The 20,542-nt window shown below is 42.3% G+C and overlaps 1 protein-coding gene across 5 annotated transcripts; it reads right to left on the bottom strand.

The window, feature by feature from the left end:
• Window positions 1–46: 46 nt before the first annotated feature.
• Window positions 47–20,288, bottom strand: cep170ba (centrosomal protein 170Ba). Of its 5 annotated transcripts, none has more exons than XM_069536004.1 (20): window positions 19,970–20,288; window positions 18,362–18,499; window positions 16,389–16,478; window positions 15,490–15,568; window positions 14,747–14,805; window positions 13,712–13,868; window positions 10,637–10,765; window positions 9,716–9,876; window positions 9,382–9,556; window positions 7,788–8,704; window positions 7,481–7,600; window positions 6,869–7,007; window positions 5,119–6,750; window positions 4,158–4,404; window positions 3,463–3,595; window positions 3,070–3,204; window positions 2,882–2,970; window positions 2,310–2,403; window positions 2,164–2,215; window positions 47–2,016 (listed from the first exon to the last, which is right to left on the bottom strand). In XM_069536004.1, the coding sequence occupies exons 2-20, from the start codon at window positions 18,464–18,466 to the stop codon at window positions 1,796–1,798; spliced, it is 4,734 nt and encodes a 1,577-aa protein (XP_069392105.1). In that variant the 5' UTR covers window positions 18,467–18,499; window positions 19,970–20,288; the 3' UTR covers window positions 47–1,795. The 5 variants fall into 5 exon arrangements, with proteins under 5 accessions (XP_069392105.1, XP_069392106.1, XP_019940558.2 ...); XM_069536005.1 differs by having other exon boundaries at window positions 9,382–9,553; XM_020084999.2 differs by having other exon boundaries at window positions 9,382–9,876.
• Window positions 20,289–20,542: the final 254 nt, after the last annotated feature.

Genomic DNA, 20,542 nt, shown 5'->3' with positions numbered 1-20,542 from the left:
ATGGGGTTGTGAGTAAATAGAAGAAATGAGAAAGAGGGAAAGCAGCTCTGCTCATCAAATTTATTTTCAAATAACAAAGACACAAACCTGGAATCACCATCTAACAAATGACAAAAATATCCAAACATAAATACCATCTAACGACAAATCATTCTGAGAGAGGAGGATGGGGGGGGGCAGAAAGATAATATCAAAACATGAGACGCAGAGTTAATCTTTGTCTCTTTGACTTTCTGTGGCTTAGATAAAGTTTAACAAAGTGGAAACACCAGCCCACAGATGAAGAGCAGCATTACTTTGAGCGAGGAAGGACAAACATTCAGTGTCGCCGGAGCTTGTAAACAACCACTGTGCTTGGCTGCGTGAAACGTCGTCCCCACACAGCTCTGTGGCACTTGTGGGTATTTCCCAATAACAATCACATGTGGAGTGGGAAGAGGGACTATAAAAACTCTCCGGTGCAGAGGTTAACCTTCTCCCACTCGCTTAAACTCCCACAGCATCAGATATTTACAATCTGTCACACACAGGAGAGTTAAAGGCTTTTGCAGAACATCAGGTCCAGGGGATGATGCTATTCTACATTAGTGCAAACGGCAAAAGACTGAGAGGTAATTTTGTCTGATCTATACATTACTTCAGATATTTACATACAGAACAAAACTCATGATTTGATTTACACACAAGTTATCATTACATTACTTTTGTCACAGGACCACTGAGACGGGACATTTCCTCATTGTATGTAGTGTATGATGAGTTCTATTTAAGAAGACGGTTGCTTTATGATTGTCAAAGAAGTTCAGTAAGAGACAAGAGACAACAAAACAAAACACAAGTTTTAAGCCCCCACCTGTGTTTATCACAATAAAAACACACTTTTCAGAAGCACTTGAGGACTTAAAAACTGACTACTGGTCTTTATCAGCCACTCAAGCTTGTGGTTGCAAGGTGACTGAACCACGGACTCGGCCACAGCCTCCACTCGGAGACACATTCCTAAAGGATTTTCACCTCCAGCTGAGCAAAAACAGATTATGTCAATGTACTGAAGATGGTTCAGGGAAATAACGGAATAAATACACAATAGATTGTCTGGCGTTACAATGTAATGTAAAATGAGTTGGTCTACCAGCTCTCTCCCAAAATCATGCTGTCTCGGTTACAAAATACCAGTGTCTCACAGAACACCCCTAATAAATACTTTTTACATTCTTCCATTAATCTGGTCTATAAAGAGAAAACTGGCAAACAAACACAAAATCAATGGAGGAAGTATATAAAGGAAATGCACCTGGTTTACGGAGGAAACAAACAGCTCAGTAACATCTGCAAAGAAGACGTTCTATTTCCTCAAAATATCACGAAACACAAATGTTTGATTTGATAAGTTTCCCTGAGTTGAATTAGCTCAGGTCGGTTTTTGATTACACCAAGTTATAGCATAGAGCTTTTAAAATCAGCCATGTTGGTCATATCATTGGTAAATAATGAGGACGATCTCTAACAGAGAATCAAGTCTATTTTTCAGAGGTGGGGGAGGGGGGATTTGATACTTCCTCAAATCATCACTGCATATGTCGGCCTGTAAATGAGCAGATTTTAAGGGCGTTCAGTACTGTGTGTTAGAGTACTGTGAAGGTGCTCACAGTGCAGAGGAGCGTACATGTGCAGGAAGGTATGGTTCCGTGAATCTAGTCTCACTTCCTCCCTGTTGTTTTCATTTTTGAACACAATGGTCTGACACCTGCGTGTGCAAGGTCACAGCTCCAGTTCAACATGTGTGTGTGCGACCTCAGACTAAATATCCCTGTCTGAGATCGTCTGGTGTCACCGCTGCTCTCCTGACGCTCTCACTGGGCCTCGGGCCGCCACCTCTTTTAGTGACGGAATGGACGGTTCTCCAGTCTCGTGAGGAAGGAGTTCTGGAGGGGCGAACTCCAGATGAGGAAGAGGAGACAGAAGAGCCCTTCGATGCTTCAGGCTGCCCACTGGGCTCCATGACTGTGTTTATGACTGGACAGAGAAATACAACAGACAAGAAATAATTATACAGACGTTTTACACATATAAAGATTATTTACATTTTCATGTAATATGTAAACTTCCTTTTTTTGGATTTCTGTCTATACATTTCTACTGTCTATAAATGGTGTAACTCACCTTCAAGTTGTCGTTGAACTCTCCGGAGTTCTTTCAAGATTGATGTGATTTCCTGAAATATAAATAGTGTAGTTTGTGAATAAAGAGTATTTTTTGGAGGGCATTTAACATGAAAATGTACACAAAAAATAAAGAAAACCACTGACCTTGTTGGAGGTTTTGACAACAGGGACGTCAGGGTCAGAATTCATCTTTGCCTCAATTTGCTCCCAGATATCCACCCTGTCCTGGAAGAGTACCCTGCGTGTACAATTGCAGTTGTTAGGAAGCTGTTGTTTTACAGAGGTCTTTAAAAAAAAAAAAGAAAAAGGGACAATCCGCATTTTTGCGTCAAAAACATTGATTTTGTTTTAGGAATACTGGAAGTACAAAACCTTCTCAGAGCATTTTAGTGGTGGTGACTTAAACACACAGTACATTTGTCTTTTTTGCGGTCTTGTTATTTTTTGATCAAATAAAAACAGGGTACAGCAAACAATAGAAACTTTCAAAGACAAATGTTTGTTCAGCAACTAATCTGCTTAGAAGATTAAATGTCTGTTGTCTCTGTCAGTTAGACTGTGTGTCTGTATGTGGACTCACTCAGTTATACTAATTTAATAAGATTATTGGCTCAGTGCAGTCTGGCTGTTTGACAAGGTCAATAAAGTTTTTCATCAAACTTGGACTACGCATGAATGAAGGATGTTCTTGTGTGTGATGTTTGGTTACATCTTACTTAATTTTATCAGCAAGTTGCTCAGTGTTTTCTCTGATGGCCACGATGATCTGAGTCACTGGGTTCAGCATCAGATTGTCCACAACGAGCTAGAGGGAAAAATAAAAATAAACGTATTAAAGAATGATCTCTCCATGCTCACATCCCAGTGGTTGTAAAATGAGACAGAGCAGCATGTTGTGTCATACCTCGTCTCTGCTCCGAGCTCGCTGCCTGCCGTTCTGCTCCAGGTCACTGGAGCTCTGCTCAGGTTCCCTCGTCGAGGCAGAACTTGGTGGAACTCTCTGATAGTTTAAACCAGCCTCTGGAATACGCTGAACAAGCTGCGAAACAATCAAACATTAATGTCACGATGTAAGAGAGACAGAAAAAGAAACAAACCTCATGGCTGATGCTTAAATAAAGCGATAAACAAAGAGATAAAACCACGATTTGCTGTTCAATACTAAGAAGTGTTTTTTTGGGGGGGGAACAGTCTTTGAGACTCAAACAATTGGTAGCAATTTAGGAACCTGCATCTAAAGCACTGAGGCACTTCCTCTTTGTAGCTTGTGATAGACAGTTAATCCACTCTGATGCACCTGTTCATGAGCAGTCACTGTGGACATGGGTGCGCTGCTCTCCGCTCCAGGGTTCTGTGATTCCCCATCGCCCGCCACGTCATGGATCTCTCTGGCCAAGATAGCGAGGTCTTTAGCAAGGTCTTGACTCAGCCTAGAAGGGAGCAAACATTTATTAGAAAGATGGCTGACAGGAATAAGAACATTTTCCACTGAATGTAAAACCTTTTCTATCTTTACATGAATGTTCCATATCAGAGACAGAAGAAATTGGCCGAAAGGTAGAGAAATATCAGAGGGATCTGTTAAATGATGTAAATGATATTTATACCAATTAAATATATCAGTTAAAATCTTTTCAGCATTTAATCTATTTTCCAGAGCGCATCTTATTTGCTATAGCTATATATATATATTTTATTTTTATTTTTGCATGTCCGGGCAAATCTTAAATTGATTCTGTTCTTTTGCTTTGGTTTCTTCTGTTTTATTTTGTGCATTTTTGTGAACTGTGTACTTTGATTTTGACAGAATAAAATGTGCAAACATGAAGCTTTAATATGAAAAACATATTATGAAATGAAAGCTGTGAAGGCTGCAGGAGTGAAATCACCTTTCATGTCAGTGACACACTGATGTGACCTTTAGAAAACATATTAGTATCCAAAACAGAAAAAAGGTTTGTTATACTGAACTAAATAAATCTTCTGTCTTACCGTGCAATCTCAGCACTGTGTGTGGACCAGTTTTGGAGGGCGTCTCCCTCGTGGTTCTCCCCCTCAGAATCTTTTCCGCTGGTTTTCGGGTGCAGGGCGACCACCGGCTGGGACCGAGGCTGATGGCGAGGACTGTGGGAAGCTGAGGAAGGTTGGGAGCGTTTGTGTTTAGGGGTGCTCTGGTTTGAGTCGTACTCCTCGTCTGAGGTAGAGGCATAGTCAGAGCCTTTCTGTCGCCTCCTGGAGCCTTGGCGTCGTGATTTGGTTTAAGATACAGATGAGGGAGGATAAAGAAGAAAAAGAGGAAGAAAACAGGCGAGAAAAAAAAAGAGATGCCATCAAAGAATAAAGGCAAGAAAATCACCACCAGGTATTTCAGGTAGCCACCAAAAAACTTCCCAGAAGAGTCAGATAAGGTCCTGTGGAAGTCCTCATCAATGCAAGTGTGACCAATTCAATGTTTCAGAATAATTTAACAACTGAAATGAGTAGTTCACTTCCACAGTACTACAGCTGAGACCGCACAGTAATTCATTGTGTACAGGGCGAGTAGTAGTAGTCGTATAGTGTTCAACATGTCCACAATATCCTCATGGTATGGCTGTAAATAAAGGTGAGGTCATATATTACCATAAGCTGCATGAGAACACTGTGGAGATGAAAGAAAATATTTAAGTTTATTTGAAAGTATTGTATTAATGTTAGTATTATTGTTATTGAGAATCCAGAATCAATTCCCTTCCCAAGTGACACTTTCACAAACAATAAAGTATGTTAAGTAAGAAAATATAAAGTCTCATATTTCCTAAAACAAGCAATTTATAAAAGACTTTTCTCAAACCAATTGACCATGGCCACACACCTTGTACCTCTTTCTATGATATGAGTTATACGAACACACAGTGGTTATGACAGTCAAAATATTTTAACAGGTATGTGTGAGGCTCTGTGTTATACTCACTTGCTGTGCTGCTGGCATATTTGGCACTGCTTGAACGTCCGCGGGTGATTGGAGTCTTGTTGAGCACTACTTTCTGCGGCCTTTCCACCGATTTTACTCCCGGAGTAGAGGCCCGTCGAACCGAGCTGACGCCAGACTCTGTGCTGCGGTTGGAGAATCCTGAGCTCCTGCCCATCCCCTGTGGGACGGAGGAGGACTCGGTGTCGCTGGGTGTGTTGAATGAACCTGTCCGCTTACGGGGCATCGCCAGCATATCCAGCCTGGTGAGTCTCTTGGTTTCCTGCGGCTGCTTAGCCAGGATGTTGGCCGCCTCCTGGGACAGCTTGTCCGTCTCCGTGCCCTCGTTGTCTGAGGCCTCTCCCAAGCGAGCTCGCCGCAGCATGGATGCCCTGGTGGGTCTTGGAGCTGACAAGCTGTTGGCACGACTCAAGGCCTGAGACGCTCTGGTGGACTTTGCGTCCTCCTTCTGAAGGGTCACAGTGTATTTTTTGCGAGTTTGGTACGTGTTAGACTCCTGATCAGAGTAAGGTAAGCTGTGAGGGTCATCACTCAGGTCTGTGGAACCACGTTTCCCAACACTACGTCTCAGTCCAACTGGCCTCCTGACAGACTCAGACTTATTGATGCTGTCGGCTCGCTGGGGACGGCGCTTTTCTGACGCGGACTGATGGTTTGAATCCTGACTCGCTAAGCTAGTTGAAGACTTTTCCCTATGGAGGCCAATAACAGAGGGTTTTTTCGCCAGTGTGTTTTGCTTGGTTTTATTGCTATGCTGGCTGACTGTGCTGGAGGTATCCACATCAGACTCCGCAGAGAGAGAGTCCATTACTGAAGAGGGATTGGTTCCTGTTTGTCCCGCTTGAAGTTTGGCCTCCAGAACAGCCAGAACATCCTCTGTCTCTTTCAGGTAAGAGTGAGTGTCCTGATTGCAGGATCTCTGGAATAGTTCAAGGTCTGGATCCTTCTGAGCAGATTGGCCAGAGATGTTGGGCAATCTGGGGTTGCTAGGCCGCTCCTTGGTGTAGCTCTCTTGTCTGATTAATGGAGATACAGCCCTTCCCTCTTTGAACTCTGGACTCTGAGCCGTCTCGCCCAGGACAGGAGCCGATGCGCTGGGTTTGACTTTTCCAAAGTCCTGGTTAGATCTCTGTTTGGTCACTGTGGCTGTTGAGTAAGTTTTGTTTGCAAGTTTCTTCTCAGCCTTAGGTGTGCTGGGTTTCAAGCCTCCACATTCTGGTTTGGACGGAGCTTCGTCTGACTCGATATAGAATGATGTAGGCTTGGTTGAGAGTCTGGACTTCTCATCATGTTTCTTCTCTTCTGAGTCTGACAGCGGTCTCCTCCTATGCTCTATGATGGAACCATCACTGGACTTGCTGGCATCACTCAGGCTGTCAGGCTCTACCTCGTCCTGCACTGATAACCTGTGAACGCCATCCTCTAGTGTGCGGCCCACTAGGCTATTCTCTTCTACATCGAATGTTGAATGTGGGTCATAATGAACATGAATGCTGGGAGTTGGAAAGTCACTTTTCTCCCCCACTGGTACCTGGGGCAGGATGCGTCGAGCCCTTGAGTCTGTAGTGTCATAGCTGTGGCTGAGAGAGGCCTTGTGGATGATTGCACCTCGTGCTGAAGTGAAACAGTTTTAATCCATATTAACCACATGTATTGAAACCGAATATCATTCATATTTATCAGGTTTTCTCGTTATCATTTCAAATAGAATCGTATCTTGTCTGGCGCTTACCTCCTCCTGACAGCTCCATCTGGGAAGGGATGTCAAAGAGGCCAGATGAGGGGCCAGACTCTGTGTAGCTGTCTGCCAAGCTGGCCCAGCAAGACATCCACTTAGGAGCCCCCTGTAACACTGCAGCTGCTTGCTGAACCTGCATGAGAAAACATTCAACTTATTCAAGATGTTTGATAAAACAGAAGAAACAACATTTTGAAAAAAGCACAGGTAAAACAATATGATCTCCTGAGTAGGCAACAATTTTAATATGAAGAACAGAGAAGATATCAAACATCAATCTGTGTCATTAGAAAGTATGAAGTACAAGTGCTAAAAAATCAGGGTTTTTTTAACTTGTATTTGGTTAGAGAGAAAACCAAAGAGGGAACCCAGAAACTGCAAGAGATCACAAAATCAAAACAGAGAGACCAAAAAGAACCGAAATTCCAAGAGGGCAAATCAAGACAGCAGTGCAAGCTGATTTCTGAAACAGTTATGATTTACTGATCAAACGCATTGAGTCATTGTCTTTAGAGCTGACACTAATATCATTTATCCTTGGATCCCACCCTGAGCAGGACTGTTTACCTTCACCAGACTCTGTCCCTGCTCTGGAGCTGGCCTCACCTGCCCACTGCTACTCAGCCTATGCTGCTCCCTGCCCTGCCCAATAACAGGCCTAAATGCTGATGATGTTTCTGCTTCACTCTGGTTGGTTCGCTCTGGGCTCTCAACAACACCAAACACCTGTCAGGAACAAAGCATCGCAAGTGGATAAGTGTATGAACGGAGAAAGTTGGACTGTCAATGTCTATGTCTCACACTGAGTGGAGCTTTCTCCATGAGACATTGGTGAATTGTAATACCAGCTTTTATTACCTTTTAGGAACATGATGCAATCTTTAGCCACAGCAACTTAGATGTAAAGACTTACCTGGTCAATCTTGCTCCGTGCCTCTTCCAGCTCTTTATCTTGGATATCTGCTTCAATGGTGTAAGTTCCTGCATCACTCAGACAGTCATCTTCTTCTGCTCTGGGGCTGAGAAGGGGGCTCTTGACTTCCACAAGGTAAGACGCTAGGGGCATCACAGGGGCCTTGAGAGGAATAGGCTTGTGGATAGGAGAGGAAGTCTGTGGCTGGTAGGGAGAATTAAGTGGAGGGGGACTGGCCTGTGATTTTACAACTTCCTCTGTTTTCGCTGCTGGAGGAGAACTAGACTTATTTTTCTCCCAGCTTGAAGAAAGGGCCTGTTTTGCTTGTTTGTGCAATTCAGCTGTGAATTCCTGGGCTAGTTTGGATCTCCGGCCCACACTGCTGAAGGGCTTTGCAGAGACAGAAGGTGAAGAGCGGGAGGAAAAGTTGGTGCTGATTCGGTCTTCTGTCTTCTCCCTTCGTAATGAGCCAGCTCTTTGGGGACTTGTGGAAGCAAGGCCCTTCAGGGGGACAGTGTATCGTTGGGTTGGTGGGGTGGTGGAGACTTGTCTCTCCGCGGATGGGCTTGAGCTCTTCCTTCCCTTCTCCTGCTGCACCCTGAGGCCTGAGGGCTCAGGCGGGGAGGAGTTATTGGTGAACGACTGGGAGCGCTTTTTTCTTTTGTTCTCATCAAAGAATTCAATGACATAAGCCTGGTGTGGCTCAGTCTTGTCAAGACTGGAGAGGGACTGTGACTCTGGAGGAGAGGAGGACAAAGGCTCCTCAGAGTCAGGGTTGGTGAGCTGTTGTGGGGTCGGGCTTCTCTGGGATTGTGGAGAAACCTGGGACCCCATTTGATATTCTGATGGGAGAAAATCATTCCCATTGATTATAGGATCCCCTGAATCACTGTGGGTGCCATCTTCCCGGTGGTTTGCTAATGATGAAAAGACAACAAGTCAGTTAACCTGTTAAGAAACTACAGCAGGTGTTGGTAAACAGAAACACAAACTGTGGCTACATCCATACTAGTACGTCTTAGTTTTAAAACACATCACTATTGCTATGTTTATGCCTACCATCCACACTACTTGATGGAGAGATTTTCAAGAGCCTAAAACGAAAAAGTTTGGCCCTGTTTGAGTTAATAAACTCCAGGGCTGCGTTGTCGTATGGCTGGACAGAAAAAGAGATGTTTGGAAACAATGACGCGGTCACCTGGATTCGCTTCTTGATTTGGTTTTTATCAGTCATGTCTCGACTATAACTGGTTAAGGCATAACATTGCAAACGCTTACAGTCGATCACAGTGCCACCTCGTCATTGGTCCAAAAGAATGAATCCCTTTTCTTACCTTCCACCATTACTGTTTCTTCTTTGTAAGTATTTGCTACTGTAAGTAAGCAATCAGCTGCAGAGTAGACAATTTGCTTCCTGTGTACACCAGCATGCACATGCACAAGTGATCTGCGTTTTCAAGCGTATTCGTATGGATGGAGATTTTTACTGATACAGAGCTTAAACACTCATGTGGATGGAAATCTCTTTAGTTATAGAAAGCCTGTTTAAAATGAAAACATATTAATAAGGATGCAGCCTGTATAAGGGACTCACCCTTGGTGTTCTTGAGAAATGACGGGTCACTGATTGTGCTGTACATGTCCTCAGCCTGTGACCTTCTCCTCATCATGCTAGCATTGCTTTGGACCAGCCAATCAGCAACTTTGCTTTCTACTGACACCACCTCAGTGGGTGTGGTAACAACCTCTGTGGAGGGCAGCTTTCTCTGCTGGCGGAAAGAAAACTTTGTCACATGATCCTTGATCTTCATTTTACCTGGTGTGCATTCATCGAACTCGATGGTAAAGGAAGCATGGCTCTGGACCACGGGAGGTGTGGGGGTGGAGGGGACACACTGGGTGGGATCGGGGGTATCCTTTGTGGGAACCTCATGCACTTGCGACTCAGGCTTTTTGGCAGGATGCTGCTGGAACTCTTTTGTAGGGATCTCAAAGTAGCTGGGCTCCCGACGGTAGGAGAAGATGGACTTGGCATGACTCTCGGACAGGGAACCGTTGACCTCGTATTTAGACATATCTTTACCATGATCTGTTGAAAAGAAAAACAAATATAAGACTCACAACAATCATTGGTGATGGCTCTAAAAAAACAAAAAAATACCCCATTTGTATTAATTCATAACTGCAGATATATAATAGGTGAATTCTAGTTGTTTTTGAGATCCTGTCCAAGGCAATATTTATAGCTACACAGAGTAAATCTTTATATTATCACAAACAAAATTCTTAAAGCTTGATTGGGAAGATACTGTCACACAATCACTGAAACTAGGAACTAAAAATAAGACTAAGTATCAAGCTGTTAGACTGAAAAACAAATCAGCCAGTAGGTCTATGTGGCCAAATATCACTTAATGAGCTGGAGGGTAGCTGATCAGGAATAATCTGTATCAACCAGGGCAACATGAAACAAACACACACATGCAGACACACAGACACACACACAGCAGCTTAGAGGGTCATAATCCATCATGAGGCAGACAGGCACTGCCCTGGCATGGTATGGCCTGGCTAACTGTCCACAACTGGCAGCCAGAAACCTGCCTTGGGCTTAACACCATCCATCTCTCAGTGACCCACAAAGGGCAGTGAATAGCAGTGCCATAGAAAAACATGTCACTACAAATTAGAATCTATTTCATAGACATGGGAATATCCAAAATAATTATAGAAAAATAACTACGTAGCACAAGTTTTGATTTAAAGGTTGAAACCCTTTAGTATAAATGTCATCATTAAGTCAGGGGCTTGTGCACATAACAGTAAAAATACGAGATACATTCTCTGACCTGGCGACTCCTGTTCTGGCAGTTTTCCACCTCTGCTTTGCTTTTTGTTTGCAGGGTCCTCATCCTCCCCCCACCAAGACGGCTGGCCATACAGAGGAGTAGGCTTGGATATCGGAAAATCGGTAGTAGCTAACAGACAAACACAAAAACAAATAAACACACAACATTATCCAGAGGGACAAAAGGCAAAGAGGAACTGGATTTATACAGCCTTCTGTATGTAAATACATGTGAGTCACATGATAAATGATTGTTTAGGCTTGGTCCTGAAAAAACATAACACGACACGGAAGCTCAAAAGGAAAGTGTTACACTATCAATAGCATTTGGGCTTTTTACAATTCCCATACATTCCGATGACACAAAGAGAGTAGTGAGGGACACACTGTAATTCCAACTGCATCACGCAAACCACCAAAACATAATCCTCCTTGTGTGGATCAGGATGAAGCTAATCCTAATCTTCAAAGAAAAAAAATACAATAAAGACAGTAGGATAATCAGTGAATCTAAACTGAGGATTTTGTTAACAGTGACACTCATAGTTTGCGCACTGACCCTGGTGTATGATAAGGTTTCTGAACTGGTGTCGAGCAGCTGGTTTGCTGATAGCTCAATTAAACAACCTCTGTGGAGTTTAATGTGGACACTCCACAATCCTAAGCATCAGCAGCACTTCACCACTGTTGCCTTGGACACACACAATAAGACATCAACAGAGTGACGGGGGCAAGCAGCAGGGCACGTTACTAATTCCTTTCCCTTTACCCAATCGTCTGCTTTTAGCTTAGGAAAACACGAGTGAGCGTCACAGTGTCAGTGGACTGAGAACAGTGCTGAGTTATGTTGAATTTATTGTTTTGGTAATGAGTAAAGATGACCAGAAGAGTAGATGGAAGAAGGTAAAATGACCATGACTGTTGTAAACTGGAGCACTTTTTATTATGGGACATATTCCTCAACATACCAGTTAACCAAACCAAAAATAGGTAGTGGAATTTTTTTACACTGGATACTTTTGGAGTAAGTTTTGTACAGAAACTTGATAGTATGAAAGTACAGTAGGTCATAACGTGAGCAATCCCTTTAAAAAGGGATTATGAATTTAGGATATTTCAAAACATAAAGTCCTGATGTATGGAAAACTGAACTATACATTCAGTGCCCCTTTAGTAAATACCGAACAGCCCCAGGTCCTGGCAGAGTTAGATGGAACTGACTGAGTCAGACACTGTACAAGTGAAGTGTCACTGCCCTGTGGACAGCTGGAGGACTGGACTCAGTCCACATCCTGTCCAGCTGCAGGGAAAAACAGGATCATACAAAATGAGATATTCACAGCACTTGCAGCAGTGATAGAATTGTATATGTTTTGTGGATATGAAAGAAATACAAGCTTTAGGGCCATTGAAAGTGTAAACCAAAAAAATTACAGAGGTGAGGGAGGGGTTAATATTAGAAAAAAAGATTTTTGGTATAAAATGTATCCGAAAAAAGACATTCTTTGAGACCATGAAGTTATAAACTTGGTGGGGTATTTTTTGCTATGTATTATTTAAAATCCTTGCAACCGTCCAATCCCTAGTAGTTTGGGAAAAGAAAACATGCACAAATATAAAAATAAATCATCCCATCCATCCATCCATCCATCATCCACACTGCTAGTCCTTTGAGGGTCATGATGTTTGGGTTAGGGTTGATGGGCTGGAGCCAATCCCACCTGATATTATGTATGTATAGGTCACAAATATAAAAATACAAAATCTAAATAACATAAAACATCCAATCCAGAGTACACAAAACATTTATGTCGAGAGTGCCAGCCAAACAAATTCAGTCCAAAAGAATCAATTGTAATCACTTTATGAAGTCCACAGAGATATGAAGTTGTAAAAAAAACTGACAGAGAGCAAAGGCTGCTCTTGTGACGGACAGGGTCTATTTTTAGTTATCTGCAAAAAAAATCAACACACCCCACTTATTGTAAGTGTGCAAACCAAGTTGGGTTTTATCTTTTCTCACATACTATGAAAATTGCCTTATCTTGTTGACACTGTACATTTATCATGCTGGTAGTTTCGTCATCTCACATGTGGACTGGGTCACAACAAAACACGGCAGAATGTGAATGTGCTCAGCAAAGAGTTTGCGGTCACAGGTTTACTGGATCACTGTGGTTTAGCTCTAAGGTGCAGGAGATACAACCATCCTAGTAGGACACACTTTACTAAAACAAGGCTTAACAAATGATTTAAACAGTACAAAGATACATTTGTAAGGCAGTCAGAGCCTAGTACAATAAATGTCCTATTTTAGGCACAAGTTGTGGTTTTCGCTCTAAGCTCACAAGGGCGAGTATGGAGAAGAAAACACGAGAATTGCTAAACCAACAACAGCTGGAATGGGAACTGTGAATAAGCTTCATTCACAAAGTGCTTCTCTGAGACTAACAATTCTCCAACTGTTCCCTAAACTGTAAAACAGGATTTACTCGGTACAGCTCAGGGCAGAAATAGTGTGAAAGAGCAACTGTAAACATAAACAGCAACAAATCCACCACAACCTACAGAAGTGCCAAGTTGGCAGCAAACCCCCCCACACCTTTCTAATTCTCACACGTGGTGGACCAGTGTCAGCAGCACACCACCTCATGTCAGCAATCAGATATGGCTGACAGAGATAAGACTGTTTGTCCTTAACCCCTCACCCTGTCTGGCAGGCCCTTGGTCATGTGTAATCATCCTGCCAACTCTGGGATTTCAACATCTATTTCTTTACTGACTCCATAGGCTTGTAGCTTCAGCCTCTCAGCTCACATGGCATCTTAATCTCACACCGCGGAAGTTCTAATAAAAGAAGCTACAGAAGCCTTATCAAGAGATCTGCAGCCAAAGTCATCCAGGACATGGAGAGACAAAGACTTCCTCTTCCCTGTGTGCGTGAACAGGGAATTCAAATCCACTTAGGTTAAATCAGTTCCTCTGAAGCTGCAAGAACAATTAACGTACTTGTGCAAGTTGAAAACCAGCTTTTCTGCTATGATTGAGTCTGTGTGTATGAATGGAGACCATTTACCTGTGAGTGAGTGGGCTCTTCGCTCAGCCTTGTCCTGCAGTTTGACATTGAAAAGAGAGTGTTTTCTCTTCTCTGAGGACTGGAGCTGCTGTTTGTCTTTAATCTTGGTCTCCAGGTCTTTTACACCGATCTGCAACTGGCTGGTGTACTTTTCATGCTGCACACAGACACAGGAGGGAAGCAGGGAGTGAGAGACCCTCTGACAACAATCACTACAGATATAACTGCCTTCACACAAGTATGAGGAAGACGTTTCAACAGAGACTTCTCAGTGAGCTGCATTTGATAAAAGATATCAATTACTGTGTTTTGAGAAATTGAGAAATGATTAATGTTCAATGTTTTATGTTTAATGGAAACAATTGCATATAATTTTTTGTTTTCAATTTACACAAACAAGCATGTTTTCAACTGACAGAAACAACAAGAACTTTAACTTTTTAACAGTGACAGCAACAGAAGAAGATCTATTCATCTATAGATAAATCTGGCTTTTAAATATACTTTTTAATCAAACACACATGGAAGAATCCTCTCTGAATTGCAGAGGACACAAAAGTAAAACATTAAAATATTCAAGATAAGCAAATTGATTTCACAGTAAATAAGATCTGTCCCAGCTCTCCCTAAGCACAGAGCTCATCAACAAGAGTGAAGACTGCTGGCACAGAAACTCAACCAACTGAGGTCAACACACATTATATAACATCTCTATCATTCGATTATAATGGTAAATTAATCAAAATAGCCTTTAACATGGAAATATTAAGTCCCTAAATTACATCCATCCATCTATCAGTAAAATTAAACTTTTTGTAGTTTTAGAGCATGTGCTTGTTTTCGTTCATTTACTGTGAATTTAGAGGCGTTGTCTATTTGACTTTCTATCAGAGGGAAAGATTTTATAGAAAGATATTGTTGATGATGGTGTTGTTGATTTATTTATCAACAACACCATCATGAAAGTGTTCCTCCTAAAAGGCATTACGGCCCTGCCAGCCTAGAGTAAAGGAAAAGACTGTCAGTGTTACTTACTTTAAGAGCTTCCTCTGGGACCTTGTGTTGACTCCGCTCCAGGATATATACATGAGCATGTGCAGGATGAGTTAAAGAACACTACTTTTTATAAAACAATGCAATAATGTGGCTATTTATATATTCACAGTTTATTAATATGTATCTGGTTTAGGGAAGATTGTTGGCAAAGAGACTTGTGAAGTTAGTTATTAATCTGCGTTCATGTACTCTACACCATCTCTACCAAGGTTTTCAAAAGATGTAAAAACCTGCTACAATTCAAATAAGCACCAACTCTTTGATATGTTCAGCATCACATGAAAGTACCCACATTGGTGTGTTCAGTTCTGATCACAAACTATCCTGAGGACAATCATCCTTATTCCTGAAAACAATCTGAACAACTCTCCCCCTGTTATCTAACCTACATTTCACCATTCATTTTCTGCTTTCAGGGGTCAAGGGTGCAGGAGATTTTCTGTTCACAATAGACTATAATCTAAAACCCCTGACTGAAAACCCACAGGGGATTAACATGCCAACGGAGTGAAAGACCACAGAGGGGGAAAACAATGCAAAAAATTTGAGAGTGAAACAGCTGCTGACCACTGGCTCATTTCCGCGTGGGCTGCTAATCACCAACTTAAACTGTTTCAACCAAAGAGCAGAACGACTGTTTTTACATGTATCGCATAGATAATTTCACAGTTAAAGCAAATATGTGACTAAAGTTTAAATGAGCTATATAATGTAAAGGATATCGTAACCAAATCGAATCACATCCGAGAGCTTCAAGGTGATGTACGTCTGGTCTGGTATTCTTAGGTCATTCACGAACGTCTGTAACATAAAGACAAATAACATAAAGCCAAGATCATTTTTACTGTTCGTTAATGAAGTAAACGTGTTGACTCACAGGTGACAGGCTCCCTTAATTCCTTGTGGCACACACTCATGTACTGTAGTATAAGGTGCTTTGCAATTGGCCCTATCCCCATTGAAAGTTAATCCACCAACTCATTAAATCTCTGATGAGATTAAGTTCTTCTGTAATGGCTGTCTCAGCTGTTGTAGAATGCTTAATGGTCAGGTGTAAATAAACATGCAACAGTGCTTAGTTTACTGATCATCTTCTGCCTAAACTTCTATTTGGTAGGACAGACATTATAGGTTTTATCTTCAGGTCTGTAAACATCAAGAAAGACAAAGCTGAATGTTTGAAGAACAGACTTTGTGACCCAGATTAAATGAAGATAATTGAGAAGAAAAAACACAGCCATGTTTCAGTTACAGGTCCGTGCACTGTTCTGCTCTGATTAATTTGGCTGCAGTGACCGAGGCCAAAAGAAACACAGAACAATGCACGGTTTCTCCCACTGCTCAACTCTGGATTTCATTGGGATAATGGTGCAATGAGGTGGCAACAGAGGGGTGAAGGGAGGGATTGGGGGCTACAGCATGAAACAGGAACCATGTGAGGGAAAAAAAGGGAGATAAAAGAGGATCCAGGCCGGCAGGAAAATCCAGTCTCCTGATTTCCACTGTTTGACCAACCGTTCTTGTCTTTGGCACAAAGACTGGAGCCCTTCAGGGAGCTCAGGAGCTTTTATCACTCTGGACTGTGGCAGGCTCTCTGACACTAGAGTTTGGACTCACTCACCCCGTTCAAACTGCCCAGGTCCTTCACCATGTGCTCGTCTGTGTTCGTGTCATAGTTGATCACAGCGTGCTGCTTGTCCACACTGCGAGACTAAGAGGAAAGTAAACGTCATTACAGTTGGAACAGTTACTCAATTCATCTATTGGTGGATGGACAGAAAATCAATTGGCTTCTCTCTGGATTTCTTTAAATAATATTTCAAGGCGAAACTTCAAGCACTGTCTGTTTCTCCAGTGTACGAGTTAACTACTCTCTGTTTGAGATCACTGGATATCAAGACATTGCCTCAGATTCTAGGAGACTAATGGTTTTTTCTTGACACTTAAATGTTTATTCAAATAATTGATTAAATAATCGGTAGATTAATCAACAAAAAAATAATTAGCAGCAGCTAATAGTCATTGTCATTCCTACAGCATGACACTAAATAAGGACAGAGATATGAAGTTTTAAAAAGGAAAAATGTGCTGACTTCCAATTTTCATCAGTTAAACTGAGCAAGTGATTCAGACTGACTCACTCACTCCTCTCTGCTCATTAGTGTGTCCTTGTCACACAAAACAAACACAAAGAGTGAAGGTGACCTACAAACTGTCTTTCTGTATGCACTGTTAGTAAGACAAGTCAAAGTTTATGTCAATGAAATTAAAAGAATAGAAAAATGCATATAAAAACTGAGAACCAATAGAAAATACAAAAGCAATCCAACAAGCATATTAAATGATTGAGGGTTAAAATATTGGTCAATAACTGATGAAATGAAGGTCTCAAACTCGAATTGCAAGCCAGTGGGAAGAAGTAGGTCTTCAGCATTGTTTCAATGATTTTGGCAGCTGCCTGGTCAATCAGTGGACTTCCAGATAACTTCTTGAGAATATTGCCCTGTCTGAAGTGGTGGCTTTATCAATCAGTTTTCTCAACTGATTAGGTAAACTGAGTGACAGCTTTTTAGAATTCCACATTCCTTACTTGACAGGCTTTAGCTGCTTTTTGCCTCCTTTATCAGAAAGAAAACATTTGCTCTCATACTGGGGAACAATAAATACACCACTGAACTAAACAATAGAAATTGGCCCCAGTTGCCATGGAAAGTTCAAACATTTAAGTGGAGGCCCACAGCCATGCCATTTGAGATGACTCGACTTGCACTCAATCTCTGCTTTTCAAGCCAAACAGGATTCTCTTGTTACAGACATGTAACTGTGGTTTGAATGGACAGAAATGCACAGAGCTACAAACCAGATAGAAACCTACAAATTAAAGGGTTAAAGACTACTTTGGATCAAAACCTAATCGTGTGCCAAGTCAGGAAGTTGTCCTGAGCATTTGAGCAGAGCAACAGAAATTAAAGTCTGCATCATTTCAGACTGGAACCAGCTGAGGTTTTTTCCTGAATCCGGCGACGCCTAAATGTGGACGTGAACAACTTTTCAATCTGACCGACCACTGTGGTTGGCACGGCTTTTCTGAGCATAACGCACGGAATGAGGAGAGCATAAACAACCGCTTCTGAGGCAACATTCCTCTTTCACCGGCCTAAATGCAGCATGGGGAGAAAATGGGAGGGAGTGTATTATACAAATACCACAAAGAAATTGTGCTTATAACTGACAAAGCATGGAAAAACAACACACAAGAACAAGAATGCTTTGGCTATGTTTTAAGTCCCTGCTGTCAGGAGCAACTTTGTGTGGAGAAACTGTTACCAGGTTACACACTGAGAAATGCACGCACACGAGGAATGCCATGAACCTCCCACTGGCGTTCCACATATTTATGTGACGAGCTGTCCTGTCAGATATCGGTGAGGAGCAATGCTACATATCCAGGGCATCTTCTCACACATCACAGTGAAGACCGGTTAGGGTTCACACAACAGCGTGCCGCTGTTTGCTGTGTAAATGCAGACTTCACAAAAGTGAGGGCACACATTCCCGACACGCTCTCCTTCAAAAGTAAAGATTCACACAAACCTGCAGCATTAGCTCGCAGTCATCCCGGCCGACAAAGATCATCTCTCGTGGCAACCGGTGGCGTGTGCCGGAGCTGCTGACCAGGAACCATGACGTCACACTCATGTTGGGGCCACGAGTCAGGATCTTCTTAGCATCCTGGGAAAAGATGGTGATAATAATATACAAAGACAAATTTAAAAAGGGGTTGTGGGGGCCAGCACCGTTGCGTCACTGCAAGAGGGTTCCCGGTTCGGCCGGAGTCTTTCTGTGTGGAGTTTGCATGTTCTCATTGTGTCTGTGTTTTCTCTGGCTTCCTCTCACAGTCCAAACACAATAAAAGTGGGATTAGTTTTGTTGAAGAATTGTCCATAGTTGTAAATTTGAGTGTGAATGGTTGTTTGTCTGTATATGTTGGCCCTGTGATACACTGGCAACCTGTACCGGGTGTAACCTGCCTCTTGCTCAGTGTCAGCTGGGACTGGCTCCAGCTCTCCCTGCTACCCTAAAGAGGATAAGCGATAATATAGGGACGGATGTCAAATTTAAAAACCTGAATGAAAGGCTGGAAAAGAGGGCTAAAAATTTTATCAAGACTCAAAGATGTTTATATCAGTCTACATGAATAAATATCACATTATTATTTCTTTTTAGTCTAAAAGAGAATGTTTTGCTCCTTGACGTTTGCTCCTGAGTGAATGTTGTGGTTTTAATCTATTGGATCCCTCACTTGCTGCTCTCTTTGAGGTTTCTACAATTCTTTCTTCTAATAAAAGATAGTTTTAGTTCTAGTTTTTCACACTCTTGTTGAGGGTTGAGTGCAAATGATGTTGCACCTTTTTAAATTCAGTGTGGCAAATTGTGATTTAGGAATATGGGCTATACAAATCTAATTTGACTGATTGATTGATTTTAAACTCTTCTATATGAGCAGAGCAAATAAATGTTTTAAAAACAGCGAAAAATTCAACAAACCTGATGTAGATCAAGTATGTGTTACACTTCCTCACCGTGTTTACCCAATGCATAAGCAATATATCGATGGATATACGTAGCAGTAACCTTTAATATATTGCTGTTGATGAAAATAACCTTGTGATAATTATTAATATGGTTTTAGTGAACATAATCCAACACCTGTGTCCTCTTCCGTTCTTCAATGCAGGGATTAGAGAGGGGAAGTCATCATGTCGCCTCAGTTAAACCTGTTTATCCAACCAATTCAGTTTCTGCTAACCTAATATAATTAAACTACCACTCTGGACATATTTTGTGCTTGTGATGGTGAGTCAGCCACGTTAGAGGCAGACAGGTTTACTTGTGTCAACAGAGAATAGCAGACATTACAACAGTAGCTACTCTGCTAGAGACTCCTCTTAATGAACACTGGGTTTGATTCATTAGCTTTGAAGGGAAAACCTGTTGCGAGCGAACAACTTCAAACTTCCACAGGTTTTTACTTCCTGTAACCTTGGCCACCTAAACGTTACCTCCGGAGACACAGCAGCTGAAACAAAAACACCGCGTAGCTCGGACTAAAAGCTTCGTCTCGACACGTGAACGTAGCAGCGGTGTTGTTTGGAACGTCGGTGACAGGGACGCTGTGTCGCCGAACAAACAGGGACGCACCTTCAGCTCCAGCTCCGCTCTGCTCCGGACTGAAGCCACAGTTTCACGTCTCACGGCGGAGGAGGACACTCGACGAGCGGCAGGTAGAGTCACGACAGACGGCTCAAGGTAAAACACCGGACAGGTAAAGGTCGGTCACCCCCACAGACTGTATCACACCTTCTTCATCTTCATCCTCCTCCTCCTGCTGCTCCTGCTCCTCCTTTTCTTCTTCTTCTTCTTCTTCTCCTGCTGCCTGTTCTTCTTCTTCTTCTGTCAAACGGCCGAAACTCCGCCGTCTCCTCCTCCCGGACACGGTGACGTCACTTCGACAAGTCCTGTCAGTCCGCTCACAGAGGTGGCGGAGGAGGGAGGCGACGCGAGAGGTCTCACTCTGACCGGTTTCCCTGTGAATTCAAAGAATGAAGCTCACTGTAAAATTATTAGGAGACACACACACACACACACACACACACACACACACACACAATACAGGGATGAATGGTAAAAATAAATTATGGGAAATAAAAAGCACATGTTAAAAGCAATTATGTTGTTTATGAAAACTGACGACAAAGAGAGAGAGCTATAAGC

Source organism: Paralichthys olivaceus, chromosome 12, assembly GCF_024713975.1.
Source record: "Paralichthys olivaceus isolate ysfri-2021 chromosome 12, ASM2471397v2, whole genome shotgun sequence".
Taxonomy (NCBI): domain Eukaryota; kingdom Metazoa; phylum Chordata; class Actinopteri; order Pleuronectiformes; family Paralichthyidae; genus Paralichthys; species Paralichthys olivaceus.
Note: the sequence above shows the minus strand (reverse complement) of the source record. Positions and strands in the feature narration are given on the sequence as shown.